Below are 22513 nucleotides of genomic sequence, written 5' to 3' on the forward strand. Positions count from 1 at the left end.
GAAGCAGAGATAGATTTTATTTTTTTTCTGAAATTCCGTTGCCTTCTCCATGATCCAACAAATGTTGACGATTTGATCTCTGGTTCCTCTGCCTTTTCTAAATCCAACTTGTACGTCTGGAAGTTCTCGGTTCATGCACTTCTGAAGCTTAGCTAGAAGGATTTTGAGCATTACCTTGCTAGCATGCTTAATGAACACAGCTGAAGTATAGTTTATACGTTCTTTGGCATTGATTTTGTTTGGGATTGGAATGAAAACTGACCTTTTCCAGGTCTTTGGCACAATAAACTCAGGCAAAAATAAAGGCAGCTTGATCTGCTATAGGGTGGCTGAGTAATGCATATTTTTATAGTGGTAGATAAAACATTATGCAGAAACTTTAAAGTTAAGCAGTAGGGGGTAAGGTTGAAGTTGGCCACAGGGAACCAGTGTAGCAGCAATAGGATTACAGTATATATTTTGATTCTGTGACTTTCAGCCTTTGGTCAAATTAGTCTATTATTTATTAACCTGCTAATAATTCTCTAGAGAGAGGAGCCCAGTGAGTTGTATGTAGTCCATGGGGTCACAAAGAGTTGGACATGACTTAGCAACCAAACAACAACAGACATTTCTCTTGGCATGTACATTTGACAAGACTATGTGGGTTTGAAGTTCACTTGCAAGAGGTGAAAGTATAGTCACCTGCATTTTCTCGATTAAAAGAGGTTTTCCTGACTAAATTAAGTTTCAGTTCTGAATAATCTCATCTTTATAAGCCCTCTCTTATCTGGAACTTTCCTCTGTAGATACTCTTTTCTTTAGCCCCCCTGTCTCTTACTGATTCAGTTAAAGCTTTTTTTTTTTTTTTTTTAACTTTCAAGTGAGTAGTTTATTGTATTCTGATCATTTTACTGTGTGAAATGATTGTTGGACTTTTTTAAAGTGATGGGTACATTGCTTATTTAAAAAACAATAAAGAACGGGAAGCATCTGATGCCCTTGCACTTTCTTATCTATTTCTTTGTAAATTTTATGTACAGAAATATGCCCCACATATCAACTTTGCCCACTCAGAACTATTATGTGATAAAATGCTTGGCAAAGGGGAAACATGGGCTACATTGTTCTCAGTGCAGTTCAGTTCAGTCGCTCAGTCATCTCCGACTCTTTGCGACCCCATGAATAGCAGCATGCCAGGCCTCCCTGTCCATCACCATCTCCTGGAGTTCACTCAGACTCACGTCCATCGAGTCCATGATGCCATACAGCCATCTCATCCTGGGTCGTCCCCTTCTCCTCCTGCCCCCAATCTCTCCCAGCATCAAAGTCTTTTCCAATGAGTCAACTCTTCCCATGAGGTGGCCAAAGGACTGGAGCTTTAGCTTTAGCATCATTCTTTCCAAAGAAATCCCAGGGCTGATCTCCTTCACAATGGACTTGTTGGATCTCCTTGCAGTCCAAGGGACCCTCAAGATTCTTCTCCAACACCACAGTTCAAAAGAATCAATTATTTGGCGCTCAGCTTTCTTCACAGTCCAACTCTCACATCCATACATGACCACAGGAAAAACCATAGCCTTGACTAGACGGACCTTAGTCAGCAAAGTAATGTCCCTGCTTTTGAATATACTATCTAGGTTGGTCATAACTTTTCTTCCAAGGAGAGAGTGTCTTTTAATTTCACAGCTGCAGTAACCATCTGCATTGATTTTGGAGCCCCCCAAAAATAAAGTCTGACACTGTTTCTACTGTTTCCCCATCTATTTCCCATGAAGTGATGGGACCAGATGCCATGATCTTCATTTTCTGAATGTTGGGCTTTAAGCCAATTTTTTTGCTCTCCTCTTTCACTTTCATCAAGAGGCTTTTTAGCTCCTCTTCACTTTCTGCCATAAGGGTGGTGTCATCTACATATCTGAGGTTATTGATATTTCTCCCGGCAATCTTTATTCCAGCTTGTGTTTCTTCCTGTCCAGCATTTCTCATGATGTACTCTGCATATAAGTTAAATAACCAGGGTGACAATATACAGCCTTGACGTACTCCTTTTCCTATTTGGAACCAGTCTGTCGTTCCATGTCCAGTTCTAACTGTTGCTTCCTGACCTGCATACAGATTTCTCAAGAGGCAGGTTAGGTGGTCTGGTATTCCCATCTCTTTCAGAATTTTCCACAGTTTATTGTGATCCACACAGTCAAAGACTTTGGCATAGTCAATAAAGCAGAAATAGTTGTTTTTCTGGAACTCTCTTGTTTTTCCCATGATCCAGCAGATGTTGGCAATTTGATCTCTGGTTCCTCTGCCTTTTCTGAAACCAGCTTGAACATCAGGGAGTTCACGGTTCACATATTGCTGAAGTCTGGCTTGGAGAATTTTGAGCATTCCTTTACTAGCATGTGAGCTGAGTGCAATTGTGGTAATTTGAGCATTCTTTGGCATTGCCTTTCTTTGAAATTGGAATGAAAATGGACCTTTTCCAGTCCTGTGGCCACTGCTGAGTTTTCCAAACTTGCTGGCATATTGAGTGCAGTCAACAAGAAATCAGAGGCCTCATTACATTCCATTCAGTTCTCTGTGCATGCTGCCTGTGTACAAGCAAGTCAGCCCACAAGTTGGTGGACTTGGGAATTCAGTGGGGTCAGTTTAGACTGGTCAAGGGAAAAGAGACCATAATACCTGGAAAATCAAATGCACTAAATGAGGCTATTTGGAAGATAACATACCTCAGGTTTGTTGTCTTTCTATTCTGTATCACATAGCTTAGAAGGAACTCTCTCATATATGTTAGTCTTATTTCTCCAGCAAGACTGTGAATTCTAATATGTACTGCATGTAGTGAAAAAGAACAGGGTTTTGCAACCAGATAGCTTTAGATTTGTAATTAGGTACATGCAATTAATAGATCATTCTTCTCAGGCACGTCTGCTAACCTTTCTAAATTTCAGTTTCCATTGTTGTAAAATGAAGATAATCATACTAACCTTTCAAAATTGTGAGGATTTCAAGAGCTATGTATACATAGACTCACAAAGAATTTGATACTCAGGAAACACTCAACAGGCCTTAGTCTTCCTTTCTCCTTAGAGGTCTTTCTCTGGTACAAAGCTTAGCTCAATAATAACATACAGTAAGGCTTGGAAATATTGTTTTCAGATTATCTTGGGAGGGCATTCCCGATGCATTTTTGTGTAACCTTCTGTTAGAATTTAAGTAGGGACGACTCTGGGCAAAATTCTAAGGCACACAAAGAAACTTCATTGTTTCCTTAGCTACTTCTCTCCAGGCAGTCCATCCTTCCACTCCAAACATGCACACTTCCTGCCCATTCTAAATCAGTAATGATAATGTTTCAGGCATCAGAAGATTGAATTGAATTGAATCAAACTGAATTAAATTGGTGCTCCTTATTTTACAACTTCCTGGACCTACACATGGAGGAACTGGAGAGACACCACAGTTCCTTCTGACTCTGGGAAAAAAAAAACAAACAAACAAACAAACAAAACAAAACTTCAGATAAGAAAGAGCTGGATAGATAAGATTATTCAGAACTGATCAAGAAAAGTCTTCTTAATCCAGAAAATTAGGCGTGACTGTACTGTCTTTACTGTGACTACCTTAAGACATAGTAATAGCTATTTCTGAGAAAGTACCTTTAAACATCTACCTTTTCCTCTTTTCACACAAGGCTCTAATTCTGAAGTTACTTGGGCCTTAAAATCTCTTTAGACATAGTGTGGTAGAAGTGCAACTAAAAGAGAAAACAGTTACAGCATTTTGGGATGGCAAGCAGCAGTAAAATAGCAAACCTTGCATTGTGTTCTTATGCTGTCACATCGTGGAATATCTGTCAGGAGAACTCCAGAGAGCTAGGGGTAGAGGTGGGAGATCAACAAGAAAATTCTTAATAGTCTTAACCTAGATTTTTTGCAGACTTGTTGGTAAAGAGATATGAATTACAAGTTTTTCATGGCTGATTGTGACCAAAGCATTTTTTAAAATATTGCAAAACAGGCAAGCTGAAAGCAAATGTCTCTTGCTGTGGTTGTACCATTATATTAAGCAGTAAGAAGCCAGTGCCTTAAGGGCTTATTATAGTATTCTTTTAAAAATGCATGCAGATCTCTTTGGTTACCAAATGACTACACAGTGGCCATGCTGCTGTGTGTGGTCTATAGCCAAACAGACTGGGGATTCAGATTTGATTTTCCTTTTGGGTATATTTGGTAAGCAGATTAGTAAAAGACCTAAAAAAAACCAGCTTTAAATTCTATTTGTTCATGCTTCCTTCACCCCACTCTTAAATGCTTATTAGGTACTGGCTAAGCGAAGATAAGCTTATTATTTCTCTACAAATTAGAGCAGCTTCTCTTATAGCAGATTCAAAACAAATAGAACCAATTGGAGGGAGTCTGTATATCTGAATTTATTTTTGCATAATTTGACTGGGTCACAAATTGTAACTTGTATAAAAAGACAAAATGCATACCTACATAGGTATTTATTCATTAAGAATTTAATCATAGAAATTGTGAGCATACATTTAGAAAGTGTACAGTTTATTTTATAATACTATGCCTTCATTGTTCTAGTGCAATATGCCATAATAGTTGTGAGCTCATTTTTCACAGCTGGTTGTTTAGATTAAGCTTTACTAAACACATCATGCTTTCAGTAAGCATGAGACTGAATTCAGTATAGATGGATATGTATGTAGTATTTGTGAAGTCATTATTAAGCTTAGTCTAAGTGGCATCACTCATAGCAATAAACATTTGTTTTCTCTTCTTCCGCTCATTTGCTTTGTCATTCCCTTGACTCCTCTCAGCCTTGTATGGTTGTTTTAGTTCCATATTTAAATAACATTGTTGTAATTAAAATTTTTAATATATTTATGTCTAATCCTTCCCACTAGATTGTAATTTTAGGAGGGAATCTGCTGTTTTTTTTTAGACATTTGAGAGAGCCTCATAAAATTCTTGCACACTTAAAAGGCACCCAAGAAATATTGTTGAATAGCTGTGAAATAGTGTCAGACAATCATTTTAAATTTTAGTGAATCACAGTTGGAACCTCTGTCGATCTTCACTGTAAAGTGTCAGCTGAGAAAATATGTCAGGTTATTTATAAAACAAGACAAAACCTCATCTTGATTAAATGTTTTATTGTAGGTCAGCACTGTCATGAAAAAGACTCTTGTTTTCCCATTAGAAGCATGATTATTGAAGCTTTGTTCTTCCTTTGGAATTTGAACATTCACTCTGACACCTTCTAAAGCAGAAACCTTATCAGTTTCCCTCTTAAAAAAAAAAAAACTTGACCTTTGGCTGACAGGAAACTTACTGAGGCTAGCTGGAGACACATTTGTTCGTGTAGAGAGCAGTTTTTCAGCAGCCCTGCTCTATGTCTTTGGTGGGATGGATACCCTGAATCTCAAACCCTGACAGGTAGGCATTCTTTGGGTGAAAGTGGGGAGTGTGGTTTGCTCTTTGAAAAAAATTGATCTAAATTCCTGAACAGTGCCACTGTCTACTTGCAAATACTTTTTTTGTGTTGAAAAGGATATCAACTTTTAACTCCAAAGTATTTTTTCCTGTAGGAAATTTAAATTTTATTCCTTAGGGAAACTTTGTGATATGCATTCCTAATTGTTCTGAACAATTGTTCCTAATTGTTTAAGCAATGTATGGTTTTCAGTCACATCTATCCAAAACCACTTTGTAGGGATATATTTTAGTGAGCATGTACCTATAGGCACTAACTCTTTAGATATAAGTCATCCCTTGTAGGAAGTAAAATTGATATTTGAAAATGAACTAACAGATATATCAAGTTAAGAAACAACTTTTTACATTTCCTGAAGATTCAAACCTGGATAAATGTTCATATTGCTAGGGCAGAATCTACTTTAAAAAGTATTATAGCCCATTCTGTTCAGCCCTTTGAAGATGTAGAATACTCTAAGAGGCATGTGTACTTACTTGTCAGGCAGTTCTAGAAGATGGAAGAAATACTTGTGATCCAGAGCTAATGGTTAGAGGGTAAAGACATAACTGAAGCTATACTATAATGACCACTGATACCAGGCCTGGCTACCACCTTAACTCATAGAGAGTTAAGAGAGAGACATAGAGAACAGTGTTCCCAACATATTAAACATTCAGTAATGTGAGAAAGGCCTGAAAGAGTCATTTATCTTAAGGGTTTTCTGCTTTCTGTCTCCCATAAGCATGAAAGGTGACAGTCATTGAGGGCCATGTATAATTCTTAGCATGTTAGATATAACAGTAACTCTTAATTCCCTAAAAATATCTGTTGGAATGGCAAATGCCTCAAAGTACCATATTTATGGGATATCTGTATATCTACTTAAATTTGTAAATATGCAAATCATGAACAAATTACTTGACACACTCCATGCAAACTGAACACCCCCTTTAGCATCATGGAGATAAAAACCCACTAATTTAATTGAGCCTTCTATCACTCCTGTTACTGACTTTTACATGGATTATCCTCAAAATTCAATGAAAACAGTGACAGACTATTTTCTTGGGCTCCAAAATCACTGCAGACAGTGACTACTGCCATGAAATTAAAATATGCTTGCTCCTTGAAAGAAAAGCTATGACAAACCTAGACAGTGTATTAAAAAGCAGACATCACTTTGCCAACAAAGGTCCATCTAGTCAAAGTTATGGTTTTCCCATTAGTTATGTATGGATGTGAGAAATGGACCATAAATAAGGCTGAGCACAGAAGCATTGATGCTTTTGAACTGTGGTGTTGGAGAAGACTCTTGAAATTACTTTGGACTGCAAGGAAATCAAACCAGTCGATCCTAAAGGAAATCAGTTCTGAATATTCATTGGAAGGACTGATGCTGAAGCTGTAGCTCCAATACTTTGGCCACCTGTTGTGAAGAGCTGACTCATTTGAAAAGACCTTGATGCTGGGAAAGATTGAAGGCAGGAGGAGAAGGGGACAACAAAGAACAAGATGATTGAATGGTTTAACCGACTCTATGGACATGAGTTTGAGCAGGCTTCGGGAGATGGTGAGGGATGGGGAAGCCTGGTGTGCTGAAGTCCATGGGGTCGCAAAGAGTCAGAGTCAAACACGACTGAGTGACTGAACAAGAACAATCTTCAAAATTCAAAAGGTGGTGTGCTTAGTTGCTCAGTCATGTCTGACTCTTTTCAATCCCATAGATTGTAGCCCACCAGGCTCCTCTGTCCATGGAATTCTCCAGGCAAGATTACTGGAGTGTGTAGCCATTCCCTTCTCCAGGGTATCTTCCTGACCCAGGGTTTAGTATTGTTACATTTATAAATGAAAGTTTGATTTTATAAGTTAACAAGGAAATATGAATCCTATTAGAAAAATTGGCTACAAATTTTGCTGGATTGTAAGTGATCTTTAAAGGAGGACATTCTGTGCTCTGATCTAAATATCTTGTAGAGATTTCAGTTCCTATTGGGAGAAGTTGAGAATTTTTTTTCCTGGAGTTGTGTAATGAGAGATAAAATTACCTGTAGTCACAAACAAGTTAGAAGAACAGAAATATGACCTCAGTTTACACATGTATGTATGTGTGTGGGGGGATATAAATCTAAAGAAGATTTGACTATATGAAAGTTTCTTTTTATTTTGCATTTTGATTTCCATTAAAAAGACTTTTTCTTTTGATTTGGTATTTTTGATGCTTCTGCTCTGTGAGTCTTTTTAGTGTAGTTCCATGAAGAAATATTTATTGATTGTGCTCTGCAGCTCAGAAATGTTTACTAAGTTTTAAATTTGGAGAATTACTATAGATGTATGTTCAAGGTTCTAAAAGAAAAGCATATCAGGGAAGAAACCTAAAAATATTAATTTTATTATTCTAAAGCCTTCTAGGAATGATTAGGAAACATAATAAGTGTATGATCTCTAAAATTCCTTAGTATTATATGTTAAGGGCTAATGAATGGTACAGGTATATTTCAAACTTATTATAAAAGCAGGCTTAGATCTTCTTACATCTTCTTCAATTTCTATTCTAATTGATGAAAATTGAGGCATAAAGGCTTGAAACATTCTCAAGGTAAGATTCATTTCTGTTAGCTATGTGATGGTTATTAAGACAGGAATTAGACTCAGGTCATTTGGGATGACTTTCAACAAGGGATAAAATTAAGAGAGGTTTGTAGGTACTTTTTAGTTAATTCCCCTTTATATTGTTGATATGCATCAGCTAGCTTTAATTCTACATGATTAGATATGGTAATTTCAGAGCAAAAGGAAAAATCAGGTTGATAAAAGGATCTGTGAATTGAAAGCTCTCAATTCTCTTATGAGACATCATTGAGAACACATTAATAAAGAGGGAAAACCACATATGTTCTGGAAAGCCACAAATCTTAATCCATGTATGAATTCATTTCTACTAGTTCATTAACACATTTATTGAATTTGAAAAATAAAAACAATAAAAGTTGTTTGTTCAACAATATAATTTCTTGTCCTTTGGGTCTTAGATTAAGAAAAAACAGCAAGATGTGCTTGGTTTCTTAGAAGCTAACAAAATAGGATTTGAAGAAAAAGATATTGCAGCCAATGAAGAAAATCGGAAGTGGATGAGAGAAAATGTACCTGAAAACAATCGACCAGCCACAGGATACCCCCTGCCACCTCAGATTTTCAATGAAAGCCAGTACCGTGGGGTAAGGAACCAATTAAAATTCTGTTTTTTTTTTTTTTTTCAAATGGATTGCCTCAAACCCATTCTCTTTCTTTTACTCCCACTCCAAATCTCAATACAGTCATTTCTCCTGCTTATCCTTTGCATCCATCCTAGACATCTGGGGTGTTTTGCCTTCTCAGTTCAGTTCAGTTCAGTTCAGTCACTCAGTCATGTCCGACTCTTTACAACCCCAAGAACTGCAGCATACCAGGCCTCCCTGTCCATCGCCAACTCCCGGAGTTTACTCAAACTCATGTCCCTTGAGTTGCTAATGCCATGTCATCCTCTGTGGGCCCCCTCTCTTCCTGCCTTCAATCTTTCCCAACATCAGGTCTTTTCAAATGAGTCAGCTCTTCACATCAGGTGGCCAAAGTATTGGAGTGTCAGCTTTAGCATCCATTGTTCCAATGAATATTCAGGACTGATTTCCTTTAGGATCAACTGGTTGGATCTCCTTGCTATCCAAGGGACTCTCAAGAGTCTTCTCCAGTACCACAGTTCAAAAGCATCAATTCTTCGGTGCTCATCTTTCATTATAGTACACCTTTCACATCCATACATGACTACTGGAAAAACTATAGCTTTGACTAGATGGACCTTTGTTGGCAAAGTAATATCTCTGCTTTTTAATATTTTGTCTAGGTTGGTTGTAACTTTTCTTCCAAGGAGCAAGTGTCTTTTAATTTCATGGCTGCAGTCACCATCTTCAGTGATTTTTGGAGCCACCCCCCCCCCCCAAATAAAGTCTGTCACTGTTTCCACTTTTTCTCCATTTATTTGCTGTGAAGTGATGGGACTGGATTCCATGATCTTAGTTTTGTGCATTTTGAGTTTTAAGCCAACTTTTTCACTCTCCTCTTTCACTTTCATCAAGAGGCTTTTTAGTTCTTCTTCACTTTCTGAAGGGTAGTGTCATCTGCATATTGGAGGTTATTGATATTTCTCCCAGCAATCTTGATTCCAGCTTGTGCTTCACCCAGCCTAGCGTTTCTTATGATGTACTCTGCATATAAGTTAAATAAGCAGGGTGACAATATACAGCCTTGACGTACTCCTTCCCCTATTTTGCCTTCTGCTGCTGCTTCTGCTAAGTCGCTTCAGTCATGTCTGACTCTGTGCAACTCCATAGATGGCAGCCCACCAGGCTCCCCTGTCCCTGGGATTCTCCAGACTAGAACACTGGAGTGGGTTTCCATTTCCTTCTCCAATGCATGAAAGTGAAAAGTGAAAGTGAAGTCACTCAGTCGTATCTGACTCTTTGAGACCCCATGCCCTGCAGCCCACCAGGCTCTTCCATCCATGGGATTTTTCCAGGTAAGAGTACTGGAGTGGGGTACCATTTGCCTTCTACTTGGAGATAAATAGATGAGTCGTTCACCAAAAAGTTATGTGAATATGTAAGTACAGACCAGAGCATGTTATTGTTTTAGTATGTTCATGAAGAAGATGCTGTAAAGAGGTGAGCTGTTTGACTTATTTAGTTTGAAATTAGTTTAAAAAGAGGAATCTTATTTTTTAATATAAATTTATTTAAATTTATTTAATTGGAGGTTAATGACTTTACAGTATTGTATCAGTTTTGCCATACATCAACATGGATTCATCCTCATCCTGGACCCCCCTCCTTCCTCCCTCCCCATACCATCCCTCTGGGTCGTCTCAGTGCATCAGCCCCAAGCATCCAGTATCATGCATCGAACCTGGACTGGTGGTTCGTTTCATATATTATATTATACATGTTTCAATGCCATTTAGTAAAGCTTTTATTTTGGTATCATTAATGAATTTTGTTTAAATTTTTAACTTATATATGGATTAGGGAAAGAAAAGTAATTTTTGGTTGTTGATGGCAAGTCAACAAGGAAAGTTATGACCAACCGAGATAGCATATTAGAAGGCAGAGACATTACTTTGCCAACAAAGGTCCATCTAGTCAAGGCTATAGTTTTTCCACTAGTCATGTATGGATGTGAGAGTTGGACTATAAAGAAAGCTGAGCACTGAAGAATTGATGCTTTTGAACTGTGGTGTTGGAGAAGACTCTTGAGAGTCCCTTGGACTGCAAGGACATGCAACCAGTCCATCCTAAAGGAAATCAGTCCTAGGTGTTCATTGGTAGGACTGATATTGAAGCTGAAACTCCAATACTTTGGCCACCTGATGTGAAGAGCTGACTCATTTGAAAAGACCCTGATGCTTGGAAAGATTGAGGGCAGGAGAAGAAGGGGATGACAGAGGATGAGTTGGTTCGGTGTCATCACCAACTCAATTAACATGGATTTGGGTGGACTCTGGGAGTTGATGATGGACAGGGAGGCCTGGCATGCTACGGTTCATGGGGTCACAAAGAGCTGGATACGACTGAGTGACTGAACTGAACTGAGCTGCCCTTTCAGTCCTATTTCATGAAAATCTCATACCCTTCCTCCAAACACAACACAGATTTATTATTCTTATGGCCATGGGCATAGCTAGCTAATGTCTGGTCTTTCATTGGTTCTGAAGACATCTCTACCTTTTAAAATTATTTTTATTTTTTATTATTTTATTTATTTTACAATTATTTATTTTTATTTTTATCTGCATAAATAATGCAGGAGAAATAGTGGTGAACTGGAGCAACAGTTTCCTACCAAAAATAAGCAACCTCTTACTGGTATATAGTTGGCTGTTTTGGGCTGTGAAGAAAGCTACTTCCCCTGAGGCAGATTTAAGTTCTATGCAGTATGAAGGAAAAGACCAATTTCTTGTCTCACAGAACAGTGTATCTTTTAACCCACATTAACTGGGGTCCAATAAGCCTTGCCTCTTTACTGCTCTTTACAGAATTCTAGCATTATGGAAGTTAACTAACCTGTCTGCCCCCAAAGATGTTATGCAGTCAGATCATTTTGAATTAATTTCTCCTTTTCCTTCCAACCAACAAAGGTTTCATATTGCTAATTCTTTGTGCCTTCTTTTTATCAAGGATTATGATGCCTTCTTTGAAGCCAGAGAAAATAATGCAGTGTATGCCTTTTTAGGTTTGACAGCCCCACCTGGTTCAAAGGTATGATTCAGTTTTACTTTTCTTTGTAGGCCACTTTATTGCTGTTTTTTTTTTTTAATCAGTAAAATTTCCTTTATTAAGTACTCAGATTAAACCAGAGGCAGTACAGCATAGCTGAAAGGAAATGCCCCTTCTGTATGCACTTAATCCCTAGTATGGTAAACAGATGTGCATAATCAAATACATTATGCATGTGGATAAGAGGTAGGCAGAGTGACTTCCCTGTCAAACTGACCAAGACAGCAAATTTCTCACTGACCCATTCACAAATAAGTGGTTGGCAATTTTAAAGACTCCATTATTCCAGTTGTCATGTATGGGTCTACACAGACAGAAATCATCTTAGTTCATAGTAATCTTCTTGGCAGTATCTATTGTTTTTGTGTGAAAGCAAATGCTGTAGTCCCCTATTCAAATTTTAACTAAGAGCATCTGAGTCTCAAAACTGGTCACTAAATTGCTGGCTGAATTTGGAAATTTCCCCCTGCCAATGACAAAATTTTGTGAGTGGCAGAGTTCCCAGGGGAGACCATATAAAGAAAAAAGTGGTTAATTAAATTGCCAATTTGAAGAAAAGTCTCAAAGCATTGGACTTTAAATATGCCTTTGCCATTTACAATATTTCTTCTCCACAAAGGCTAGTTTAATAAAAATGTGTGTCCCCTGCTGGCCTTTTACATTTTACTCTTAGAAGTTAATTTTATGTTAAACAAATTCTTCAAACTCCAGCTCCTTCTCCAATTTTGAGTCTGTATTATTGTCTATGTTTTCACTAGAGACCATTTACAGGCATTTTTGAGTTACTATGAAATTCTGTTTCCTTGCCAAACTCTGTTTTACCATGGATAAAATGCATTATTTTAGGCTTTATATAATTCAAATTGTAAGAAGTCTTAGGTAAGGCATTTTTCTTTAAACAAGTTAAGCAAGCTTAGTCTTTCTTTCAGCAAACTAAGCCACTTCAGTCATGTCCAACTTTTTTGTGACCCTATGGACTGTAGATTGCAGGGAGAAATATCAATAACCTCAGATATGAAAATGACACAACCCATATGGCAGAAAGTGAAGAGGAACTAAAAGCCTCTTGATGAAAGTGAAAGTGGAGAGTGAAAAAGTTGGCTTAAAGCTCAACATTCAGAAAACGAAGATCATGGTATCTAGTCCCATCACTTCATGGGAAATAGATGGGGAAACAGTGACAGACTTTATTTTGGGGGGCTTCAAAATCACTGCAGATGGTGACTGCAGCCATGAAATTAAAAGACGTTTACTCCTTGGAAGAAAAGTTATGACCAACCTAGATAGCATATTGAAAAGCAGAGACATTACTTTGCTGACTAAGGTCTGTCTAGTCAAGGCTATGGTTTTTCCAGTGGTCATGATTGGATGTGAGAGTTGGACTGCGAAGAAGGCTGAGCACCAAAGAATTGATGCTTTTGAACTGTGGTGTTGGAGAAGACTCTTGAGAGTCCCTTGGACTGCAAGGAGATCCAACCAGTCTATTCTGAAGGAGATCAGCCCTGGGATTTCTTTGGAGGATGTGATGCTGAAGCTGAAACTCCAGTACTTTGGCCATCTCATGTGAAGAGTTGACTCATTGGAAAAGACTCTGATGCTGGGAGGGATTGGGGGCAGGAGGAGAAGGGGACAACAGAGGATGAGATGGCTGGATGTATCACGGACTCGATGGATGTGAGTGTGAGTGAACTCTGGGAGTTGGTGATGGACAGGGAGGCCTGATGTGCTGTGATTCATGGGGTCTCAAAGAGTCCGACATGACTGAGCAACTGAACTGAACTGAACTGATGGACTGTAGCCTGCCAGACTCCTCTGTTCATGAGATTCTCCAGGCAAGAATACTGGAGTAGGTTGCCATGCTGTCCTCCAAGTGATCTTCCCAACCCAGGGATTGAACCTGCATCTCTTACATCTCTTGCCTTGGCAGGAGTGTTCTTTACCACTAGCACCACCTTGGGAAACCCTTAAACAAGTTAGGAAAACCCAAATTGTCACTGATTTCAGTGCATATATTAGAGAAAGTATGAAAGGAAGGATAGTCTATTTTCTATGACTGATGACTTTCAGTGAAAATTGGAAGTCAATCATTCATTTATTCATTCAGTAAATATTTACTGAGTGTCAAATATTCACTTGATATTGATGGTAGGGCAAATACAGAGAATACGGCATAAGCTCTGTCTTCAAAGTGTTTATAACCTAGAGAGAGACATGTATGCAGATAATTATACAATGAATATGTCTACAAATAATTATGATATACTGTGGTAAATTCTATATGTTTGGTATGAATAAAGTTTAGTAGGCATCCAGAAGAAGTAATCATAAATTACTATTAAGGAGTTTGGGAAGGATTCACAGAGGAATTGACATTTGAGCTATTAAGGATTCCAAAATACTGAAGTAACACTAAGCGTCTTCCATAGAGGTTGCAGCAGGAACCACTGCATTTGGATATAGCTGCACCTGATGGTATATTTGGGGAGCAGCAGTGCAGTGTAGCATGAACCTAGTATAGGACATATTAAATAAAAGAAGATGCATTAAGAGATGAGATTGGCTAGGAAGGTTGGGACCAGATTATAAATGCTGTGCAAAATACTTTCAACTTCATCTTCTAGGCACGTAAAAGCCATGGTGTGGAATGAGGGAAGGCAATGAGGTGATTACATCTGTATTTTAAGATATGATTTGATCTTTGTGTTAAGAAAATAAATTTGGCAGCTCTGTGGATTGTGAAACATTGAATAAATGAGATACTAGAGTTGGGCTGACCCATTAGAGGGTATGTTAAAAGTCCAGAAGAGAAGACCTAAAGTGGGACAGCAGCTATAGGAAAGAAAAGATGGATTTAAGAGACACAGAAAAATCACTTGTGATAGAATTTGGCAGTTTACTAGTGTCTTGTGTATGAAAAGAATTGGGAAGGATTGAAGCAATCTCTAAGGCTTCTAACCTGGGTGATTGGGAAATAAAGCAAAAGTCATGGGGGAAACAGAAAAGTGAGTGATCCAAGGGAAGGGCTAGTCTTGGAAAGGAGAGGGTACGCAGTTTTCTTCTGAGACTGGAAAGAATGAAGAGAGAATGATGAAAATAGAAGTTTTAATGTGCATGGGAGTTTAGGGAAGTTCATATTTGAAAATGTTTTATCTTTAGTATGAAGTAGGAAGAAAAATCATCTGCTAGGAGGGATGGGAAATTCAATGAGAATTGAAAGTATTCACTTGCTGAAAATAATAATAGTAAATAGCTAAAGAATAGGCTAAAACCATGGATGGAATGATGGCTTAGCAAGATGAAAGGCCCAGATGAAGTTAGAGTTGATGAGCCCATTATGAAGCCATTCAACTTATTTATAGTGTTTTTTTCATCCTTGTTTAACCCTATAAGTAGGAATAGAGTAAATGAACAGTGAATATTATCAAGGATTAAACTAGAGGGAGCTGATAGATTGGGATAACAAAAAGCTGTCCAGAATTGACAGTGGAGTTGAGGGTAGATTGGTAATAGGGAGATTTTGAATGTTAGTATTTAATTTGTTTTTCTCAAGATTAAAAGTGATAAATTTTATATCAAAAGAGTTTTCCCCATTAATTTAACAAGACAATAATTCTTCCAGAAAGAACTAGCTGAAAAGAAAGTGTACAAAATAAGAGATACAGCTAAGTAACCCGCATTGGAAAAGTGCAGTCATAATAAAATAAATGTGATAAAAGTAGATACGGTACTCATCTGTGAAGTTAACAAATATAAAAGAGTGACAATGCTCAATGCAGAGAGGGTCCATTGAAACATATTCTCTCATATATTACTGATGATAGTATAAATTGGTACTACTGTTTGAAAACCAAAATGGCAAACATATATTAGGGACCTAAAAAATGTTTACAATTCTTCATCCAGTAATTTTACTAAAGTAATTTTATTAAAGCCTATTGAAATAATTTTATACATGGAAAAGGCTTTATAAATAACAAAATAAAAATGTTATTTATACCTTAATAAATTTGTAAACAAGTTAAATGTCTAAAAACAGGATCAACAAAAATGGTTTATCCACTTAATGAACTCATGTTCTCATTAAAAAATGATAGTTTGTGAAAAGATACATTATAATGAGCTACAGAATTGCTTTTATTGTGTAATTAACATTCTGATTACATTTAAATATATTTATAGGGCAAAAGAGACTAGAATCATAACTAATAATATGCCTATCTGTCCCTTTCTTTTCCAAATAATTAAAATGTATTCTCTTTATACTTAAAAATTATTGAAAGCCAGTGCACTGGAAAACTTGTTATTTAAAAGTACCCAATAGCAAATAGTTCCATAAAGCAAGGAATCCTATTTAAGAAAATAATTATTTTATTCTTTTGAATATTGGATGCATTTAAACATAGTATATAAATATATTTACTATTTACTTTTTTTGTTATTTACTATTTTATTAATACAAAAGCTAATTTCTTAGCACTTAGCATTTCTTACATTTCAGTAGAGTTGATAGTTTTGATATGGAATAAAATAACTGGTATATTTTTACTTAAATATAAAAATCCAGTGATGTGGAAAAGCCATGTTCACTAACATGTTGAAGGACCAAAATATGCTGGTTAAAGAAGTATTCTCATTGACTTTGAACCACCTGGGTCTAGGGAGAGGCCATGAAAATCTGCCTCTACTGTGAGATTTAAAACATTCCCATTTCTACTAAATCCACTCCATTTTACTACATCTCCAAGGGAAACTGTATGTTAATAACATTTAGCTGTGGTGTTGGTCTTAATTACTTTCCACTTAATCCAGAAAGTGGAAAGAAGAAAGGTAGGAAAAAAAAAAATACGGATACCTGCAATGAACCAAGCACTGAGCTACACAGTTCACATTCATCTCATTTTATCTTTATTCCACCCTTAAAAGCTAGGTATCCTCAATGCCATTTTACAGAGGAGGAAACTAATACTCAGATAATTTAAGTAATTTGACCAAGACTACATAATAATTGAGTAGCAGATATGGAATTTGAACCCAGGATTATATGATTCAAAACCAATGCATTTATAGAATGATGTTTATGGTGGGAGTAGAGGTAAAGAACACATCATATTCCTATTTCTAAAGCTCTCTGGTTGATTAAGCAACTCATGATTCTATAAATACTAGCCACTTACTTTTACGTAATAATAAAGCTTTTAGCACAATTTACATATTTTATGAATAAACTATTTTAAAAAGTAAATAATTTAAATATATAGCATATTTTATATTTAAATATAAGTATAGTGTATTTAACATACTATACTTACAGATATATATTTAAGTATATATAATATAGTATGTATATTTAAGTATATATAATATACTTATGAGCAAATATAAGTATAGTATATTTAAATATAGTATATTAAATAGTATATGTTCTTAAAGACAAATTACAAAGAATATTTAATTGCCTTTTGTCTTTGATTTTTGTGCTAGTAATTTATTCTATTATAAAGGATAACTGAAAGCTACACAGTTTGTGACAGATTACAGTAAAGATTGATAAGTGGGACTTTAGGGAACTAGGCTGTCTCCAAAATACTAGTTACTCAGGTATTAAGTGATCATAAGAAGAAGGACATTACATTAGCCACATATTCATATTTTTATACCACCTCTTCCCCACCTATATATGCTAGGGCATTGAAGGGTTTTGGTATAAAATTCATTGTGCTGTGTGAGGAAATATTTAGAAGCTTGTTAAATAAAATGAAATAAAATACATAATGTGGGTCTAAGACATACTCATTTTGACAGCGAAACACTACCTTAGAAATTTCAAAAGAGCTTAGGGACTATATATATATATATATATTTACTATGTATATATTTACTATGTATATATTTACTATGTATATATTTACTATGTATATATTTACTAAGGGTTTTAGAAGGTGAGTCAATAGTGTATTACATCTGTTTTGTTAAGGATATATTACGAATGAATTACACTGTCTTCTGGTTTCCTTCTATCATTTTTACTTCTTTTTTTTGGGGGGGCGGGTAAAAATGTAGCACCTTCTATTTTTCCTTTCTTCTGGTGTTAGCATCAGAGGCTTATTTTGGAATATTCAGTTGCTTTCACTCCTCTTGATATTTTATTAGAGACAGGTGTTTAGGTGCTGATTTTCTAGTATATATGATTTCTACAAATCAAATCTGAGGTTTCTTTCACCAAATTCACTCATGCCACCCATCTTTATTTCCATATATTTTTCCTTGAATTGTATTTTGTGTCGAGTACTATCTTAAGTGCCAGAGCACACCTATAGGTCAGAGTTCCTATGGTAGAAGTACTCACTGTCCACAGGAACGGCTATTAAATTTAAAAACAGCATTTTGGCAAATAACACATTTTCTAAGTAACTTAAGCCTTAATTAAACAAAACTCAGCAGACTGGAAACTGTAGATGACAATGTCTTTGAACACTCAATTTTTGTGAAAAATCACTCAAAAAGGAAATTAGCTACTTTTAAATAAAATGGTAACTATAATTGACACAAGTATAAATCACCCACTTTTATGGAATTGTAAACAGTTCTCTGTTACATCTGTTTTTAGGCAAAAGTTTCTATATTATAGTTTTTCTATTAAGAATTTTTAAGCTGTCTTTTTCTGGGGGCTATTTTTCTTATTTTGAATATTCTTACTAATTTGAGATAATATAGTTTACTCAAAATACACATGGGTATCTGTTTTATGATATTTGAATCTTGTTTTTTTTTTTTCTTCCATTTCAGGAAGCAGAAGCTCAGGCAAAGCAGCAAGCATGAATCCTAAATATTCTGCCTTAAGCATCCTAAAAAAGGAGTCTCCATTGCTTTTTATAAAATATCAAAATTATCATGGCTTCAAAAGAAGTAGGCTTAATGTTGAAATAATTGATTAGTTGGTACTTTCACATGCAAACAGTTAAAATGAATACATAATTAAAATGTTAACATTGTGATGAGGAAAATAGGAAATGAACATGAAATTTTAAGTAGGTGTCATGGAATATTATTGTTGTCTGCTAAGGCATTTTATGTACTTCAGTGATTTTGAAAAGCAAGCACCTGTTCCCTTTTTTGGTATTAGTATTGCAGTTTAATTATATCTGTATCTCTACATTGAATAATTTTAAAAGGCAAGTGAGAATTTGTCTCTTGTTCCCAAATTGCCTCATTAATTTTAGTGAACAAAAGTCTGTACCTTTTTAACGTGAAATTATTGTGACTAAAAAGTAGTTGCAGATAATGTTTATGATATGTCATACATTGTAATTTCCTGTGGCATTTATAACATTCCCATTCCTTTGTAGTTGAAAGTTTAAAAGAGTTCTATGTTCTGAATCACAGGTTTTCTAGGCTTCTAAATGTAGCCTTTCGTTGCATATTGCAGTGACCAGAACAGATGATCTCCCACAAAAAAAAAAAAAAAAAAGATGTATTCAGTTGAAAAGTTTCTTGCTTAACCACAAAGTTTCTTGCTTTACTTTCATGCAATCATGTTGCTAAGCTGCTTGCCCTGAAGAAATATGCATATGTATGTTATGTAAGTGGGATGGCAAATAAGTTTAAAATGACATCCTTTTGCAAAGAACTCAGACTTTTAATTAACTTTTAAAATAGATTGGAACTAAGTTTCCCCTTTTAAAACAACTTATGATCATGAATGCCACTATCTCTGACATATTTGACATTTTTGTTTCAGCTTACTGTATGAGTGCATTAATCTAAGCAGAGAGAATCTTTTCTATGCCTATATCCCAGTGAATACCATAAGTATCAGACAAAAGGATCAATTTTTTAAATATTAATTTTGAAAACTTCTTAGAAGACAAGAAACATTATGGCCTACATCAGCCAGAAGACATGTGTATTGTGCTTTAGTTCCACACTACTATTGTAATTTGGTTCCACATTACTGAAAGCAAACACATTTTACTTGTATGCAAGTCTGTGCTCTTTGCCAAAATCAGCATATAATGAAGACATGGCTTTGTTTGCTGAAATTCAGCCTTGATGCAATGTTTTAAAATAAACTCAGTACTTTCAAAAACATAAATTTTTGTGTTCATAGAGTTTCTGAATCGTGTAATAATAATTTTAGATGGGTAATACACTTTTTAGATAGCGGGAAAGGAGAAAAGAGAAAATAACAGAAAGAAAACACTTTGAATACATTTTGTAAATTTCTTTAAGGCTCTGAATTTTGCAGTATACACTGGAGTCAAACAAAGAATTATTTTTTGTACAAAAATATGCTGTGGAGAGCTCTAGAGTAAACAGGGTATTTTGTAATAAATTCTGGAAAATGCTAAAACATGTTTTTATCAATATATTCTCTTGAACTTTATTAAATACAGATGATGATACTTGCAGTATTTTATGTGGGCATTTTTGCTTTTCTTTTAGTTTCAAATAATCAATACTGTCAAAAACAGACATTCTTTAAAAATAGATGACATTTTTGCGATGTTTATATCTACTAGACTATACCTTAAAATTAACATATATGTATATGTAAAGTAAAATGCTGAATTGAGTCTTTGCAAATTGAAATCTTTCTTTTTGTCAGCTGAGTACTATATGTCCTATAGATATAAAAAAAGCAAGTGAAATTCTGAATATTAGGAAGTGCCTTCAAGGCCATGCTGATTTTGGTCACTGCCCCCTGTACAATGTTATGAACCTTCGTCCATAGTTTCTTAGACACTCTGCCTACCAGATCTAATCCCTTGAATCTGTCACCTCCACTGTATAATCATAAAGGATTTGATTTGGGACATACCTGAATGGCCTAGTGGTTTTTTCTTACTTTGTTCAATTTAAGTTAGAATTTTGAAATAAGGAGCTCATAATCTGAACCATAGTCAGCTCCAGGTCTTGTTTCTGACAACTGTATAGAGCTTCTCCATCTTTGGCTGCAAAGAATATAATCAATCTGATTTCAGTATTCACCATCTGGTGATGTCCATGTGTAGAGCCATATCTTGTGTTGTTGGAAGAGGGTGTTTCCCATACCCAATGTGTTCTCTTAGCAAAACTCTGTTAGCCTTTGCCTTGCCTCATTTTGTACTCCAAGGCTAAACTTGCTTTTTTCTCCAGGTGTCTCTTGACTTCCTACTTTTGCATTCCAATCCCCTATGATGAAAAGGACATCATTGGTTGTGTGTGTGTGTGTGTGTGTGTGTGTGTGTGTGTGTGTGTGTTAATTCTAGAAGATCTTGTAGATCTTCAGAGAACCAATCAACTTCACCTTTTTCAGCATTAGCAGTTGGAGCATAGTCTTGGATTATTGTCATGTTGAATGGTTTGCTTCAAAATGAACTGAGATTATTTTGTTTTTGAGATTGCACTCAAATACTGCATTTCAGACTGTTTTATTGACTATGAGGGCTATTCCATTTCTTCTAAGGTATTCTCACCCACAGTAGTAAATATAGTCATCTGAATTAAGAATAGCAAGGAAAGATAAGAAAGCCTTTCTCCGCCATCAATGCAAAGAAATAGAGGAAAACAATAGAATGGGAAAGATTAAGATCACTTCAAGAAAACTGGAGATCCCAAGGGAACATTTCATGCAAAGATGGGCTCAATAAAGGACAGAAATGGTATGGACCTGACAGAAGCAGAAGATATTAAGAAGAGGTGGCAAGAATACACAGAAGAACTGTACAAAAAGATCTTCACAACCCAGTTAATTACAATGCTGTGATCCCTCATGTAGAGCCAGACATCCTGGAATGTGAAGTCAAGTGGGCCTTAGGAAGCATCACTACAAACAAAGCTAGTGAAGGTGATGGAATTCCAGTTGAGCTATTTCAAATCCTAAAAGATGATGCTATAAAAATGCTGCACTCAATATGTCAGCAAATTTGGAAAACTCAGCAGTGGCCATAGGAATGGAAAAGGTCAATTTTCATTCCAATCCCAAAGAAAGGAACTGCCAAAGAATGTTCAGACTACTGCACAATTGTACTCATCTCACGCGCTAGTAAAGTGATGCTCACAATTCTCCAAGCCAGGCTTCAGCAATACATGAACCATGAACTTCCAGATGTTCAAGCTGGTTTTGGAAAAGACAGAGGAACCAGAGATCAAATTGCCAACATCCGCTGGATCATGGAGAAAGCAAGAGAGTTCCAGAAAAAAACATCTACTTCTGCTTTATTGACTATGCCAAAGCCTTTGACTGTGTGGATCACAATAAATGTAGAAAATTCTGAAAGAGATGGGAATACCAGACCACCTGACCCGCCTCTTGACAAAACTGTATGCAGATCAGGAAACAACAGTTAGAACTGGACATGGAACAACAGACTGGTTCCAAATAGGAAAAGGCTATATATTGTCACCCTGCTTATTTGACTTATATGCAGAGTACATTATGAGAAACGCTGGGCTGGAGGAAGCACAAGCTGGAATCAAGATTGCCAGGAGAAATATCAATAACCTCAGATATGCAGATGACAGCACCCTTATGGCAGAAAGTGAAGAGAAACTAAAGAGCCTCTTGATAAAGTGAAAGAGGAGAATGAAAAATTTGGTTTAAAGCTGAACATTCAGAAAACGAAGATCATGGCATCTGGTCCCATCACTTCATGACAAATAGATGGGGAAAAAATGGAATCAGTAGCTGAATTTGTGTTTTTGGGCTCCAAAATCACTGCAAATTTTGATTGCAGCCATGAAACTAAAAGACGCTTTCTCCT

At 36.1% G+C, this 22513-nt stretch overlaps 1 protein-coding gene across 2 annotated transcripts in view; it reads left to right on the top strand.

Moving 5' to 3' along the window:
• SH3BGRL (SH3 domain binding glutamate rich protein like) overlaps window positions 1-19863 on the top strand; it is a 75995-nt gene extending 56132 nt beyond the window's left edge. For both annotated transcript variants that reach the window (XM_012106989.4, XM_004022221.5), the window contains exons 2-4: window positions 8499-8684; window positions 11673-11753; window positions 18558-19863. In XM_012106989.4, the coding sequence (XP_011962379.1) occupies window positions 8499-8684; window positions 11673-11753; window positions 18558-18590 (300 nt within the window). In that variant the 3' untranslated portion in view covers window positions 18591-19863. The remainder of the gene's footprint in view (window positions 1-8498; window positions 8685-11672; window positions 11754-18557) is intronic.
• Window positions 19864-22513: the final 2650 nt, after the last annotated feature.

Source organism: Ovis aries, chromosome X (genome assembly GCF_016772045.2).
Source record: "Ovis aries strain OAR_USU_Benz2616 breed Rambouillet chromosome X, ARS-UI_Ramb_v3.0, whole genome shotgun sequence".
NCBI lineage: Eukaryota > Metazoa > Chordata > Mammalia > Artiodactyla > Bovidae > Ovis > Ovis aries.